General features: G+C 36.7%; 1 protein-coding gene across 1 annotated transcript; it reads left to right on the top strand.

Moving 5' to 3' along the window:
* The first annotated feature begins 369 nt into the window (after positions 1 to 369).
* Positions 370 to 2,124, top strand: LOC108710322 (tubulin monoglycylase TTLL3-like). The gene is made up of 3 exons (XM_041585598.1): positions 370 to 418; positions 802 to 1,018; positions 1,617 to 2,124. Exons 1-3 carry the CDS (start codon positions 370 to 372, stop codon positions 2,098 to 2,100), a joined length of 750 nt encoding a protein of 249 aa, XP_041441532.1. The 3' UTR covers positions 2,101 to 2,124.

Here is a 2,124-nt window from a genome sequence, read left to right as displayed (position 1 = left end):
GTTTTTTTTAGTTATTTAGCAAGTGTAAAGCCCATAAAATCTATAAATACAAAGGCCTAATACAAATCAGATAGAACATATATTTATTGTATATTATAAACGTATTGGTATACATTATAATATTCTCCATAAACATTATATTGCAATAGTGTGATGTGTATTATGTATAACTGTCTCTCATCCCTGCCCTTGTATTGTTACAGTCATGGTGCGCACATACAGAATTCAGACAAGTATGTTGATTACTGCCACCAATTGTTATGTAAGCTGAGAAGAGTGAACCCACAACTAGATATAGATGGAGAAAAAAACATCTGGATTTTAAAACCAAGAGCTTCATCTAGAGGAAGAGGTAAGAGAATCTGTGAAATGGGTGCTCAAGGGATGTTTAGGGGGAAAACAAAAGTTCAGGTTACTGGTGGGTGCTCCTCACAGGATATGAACTGACTCACATACAGTAACTGAAGCAGAAAATCATGCAAGGGCTTATATAGTAATAGCTATTTCTATGTGATCCATACAAGGGTGAGGGAGGAGCCATAAGGGTCTTCATCGCATACATTTTGGAACATAACAAATTCCCATTCTTAATGGCCAATTCACAGTTATGATTGTTTCTGTGCCACAATGCAGAATATATATAAGTTAATTCCTAATTAGATGTGTGAGTTGTAGGAGCAAAGTGGCAACCTTAGTTATTGGTCCAACGCATGCTGATTATGTTGCTTTAGGCGTTACAGAATGGTTTACTACAATATTGATTTACACAGAGATTGATTCATGTTTTACATGTTATTACAGGGATACATTGCAGAAATGATCTGAAAGACATATGTTCCTTGAGAAGGAAATGGGTGTCTCAAAAGTACATAGAGAGGCCACTTCTTGTATATGGAACCAAAATTGATCTCCGTCAGCATTTCCTCATAACGGACTGGAACCCGTTAACTATCTGGTTCTATAAGCACAGTTTCATCCGTTTCTCATCTCAGCCCTACACAGTGGAGCGTTTAGATACGTAAGTAGAGGGTGCAAAATCTTGCATTCTATTTATTTGTTATACAGTAATGACGTGATGTTGATATGACTTCACTGCTTTGTACTCTCAGAGGCTCATGTACAAACAGAAATAAGACTACTCTCTGCCTTATTTTAGCATGTTACAAGCTGGTATGTCTCGTTATACAGTCATTTAGAAATATAGTGCACTTATTTGAAGAAATGAAAAATTCCTGAAACCTTTTTTTATTTAACAAATAAGAATTATATTATAAAACACCTTGGACAATTTTGCCATTGTTGCTAGTGTATACAATGTTTACAATAATGTTTAGGATAAATCACTAAGGCATGAAATTCAATTGCTTGTTTCCTTTACATCTGTGAAGTGGATGAATATGATAAAGGCTCTGTTCCTCTAACCTCTGATTCCGTAGAAGTTGCGTTGATTACAGGGCTCTATAATTTTGCTCTAACTATGGTAGTCAGCTTGCTAAGGCTAATGAATGGCTAAGGCAAGATTAGAATATTTAGTAGACTCGCTGGATACCAACATTGGATTACTAGTGATGGATTAGGCACATAAACCTGACAATTGTATTGTTTTATCCTTCCAGCGCCATCCATGTATGTAATAACAGCATACAGAGGAAATTAAAGAATGCACCAAATCGTCACCCCAACCTGCCTGAAGAAAACATGTGGCACAGTGACGAATTCAAAGAGTATCTTTGTACAATCGGAAAAGAGCAAGTCTGGGATTTAATCATTATACCAGGGATGAAGAAAGCCCTCATTCAAACTATGAAGGCCGCCGAGGAAAATGTGATGTACAAGAAAAACAGTTTTGACCTTTTTGGTGCAGATTTTATGTTTGGAGAAAACTTCCAGCCCTGGCTCCTTGAGATCAATCTCAAACCTGACATAATCAAAGACACCTCAGTAATGGAGAAGCTTGTTCCACCAATGGTAGAGGACATGCTACGTGTGGTGATTGATTACAAGGATGACCCTAACTGTAACGTGGGAGGATTTGAACTTATATATAAACACGTAAGTGCAAGACAAGAGAAAGAAACTTTGATACTGATGAATGTCTAAAGAATAATATAACCTCCGGCATAT

Source organism: Xenopus laevis, chromosome 3L (assembly GCF_017654675.1).
Source record: "Xenopus laevis strain J_2021 chromosome 3L, Xenopus_laevis_v10.1, whole genome shotgun sequence".
Classification (NCBI taxonomy): domain Eukaryota; kingdom Metazoa; phylum Chordata; class Amphibia; order Anura; family Pipidae; genus Xenopus; species Xenopus laevis.
Note: the sequence above shows the minus strand (reverse complement) of the source record. Positions and strands in the feature narration are given on the sequence as shown.

What these genes read in the sequence shown, in the direction of transcription:
- LOC108710322 (XM_041585598.1), top strand. Translation starts at nt 370, where the DNA reads ATGGGTGCTCAAGGGATGTTTAGGGGGAAAACAAAAGTTCAGGTTACT. An exon ending in AACAAAAGTTCAGGTTACTG is followed by an intron (nt 419 to 801) that starts GTGGGTGCTCCT and finishes ATGTTATTACAG; the next exon opens with GGATACATTGCAGAAATGAT. An exon ending in ACAGTGGAGCGTTTAGATAC is followed by an intron (nt 1,019 to 1,616) that starts GTAAGTAGAGGG and finishes TTATCCTTCCAG; the next exon opens with CGCCATCCATGTATGTAATA.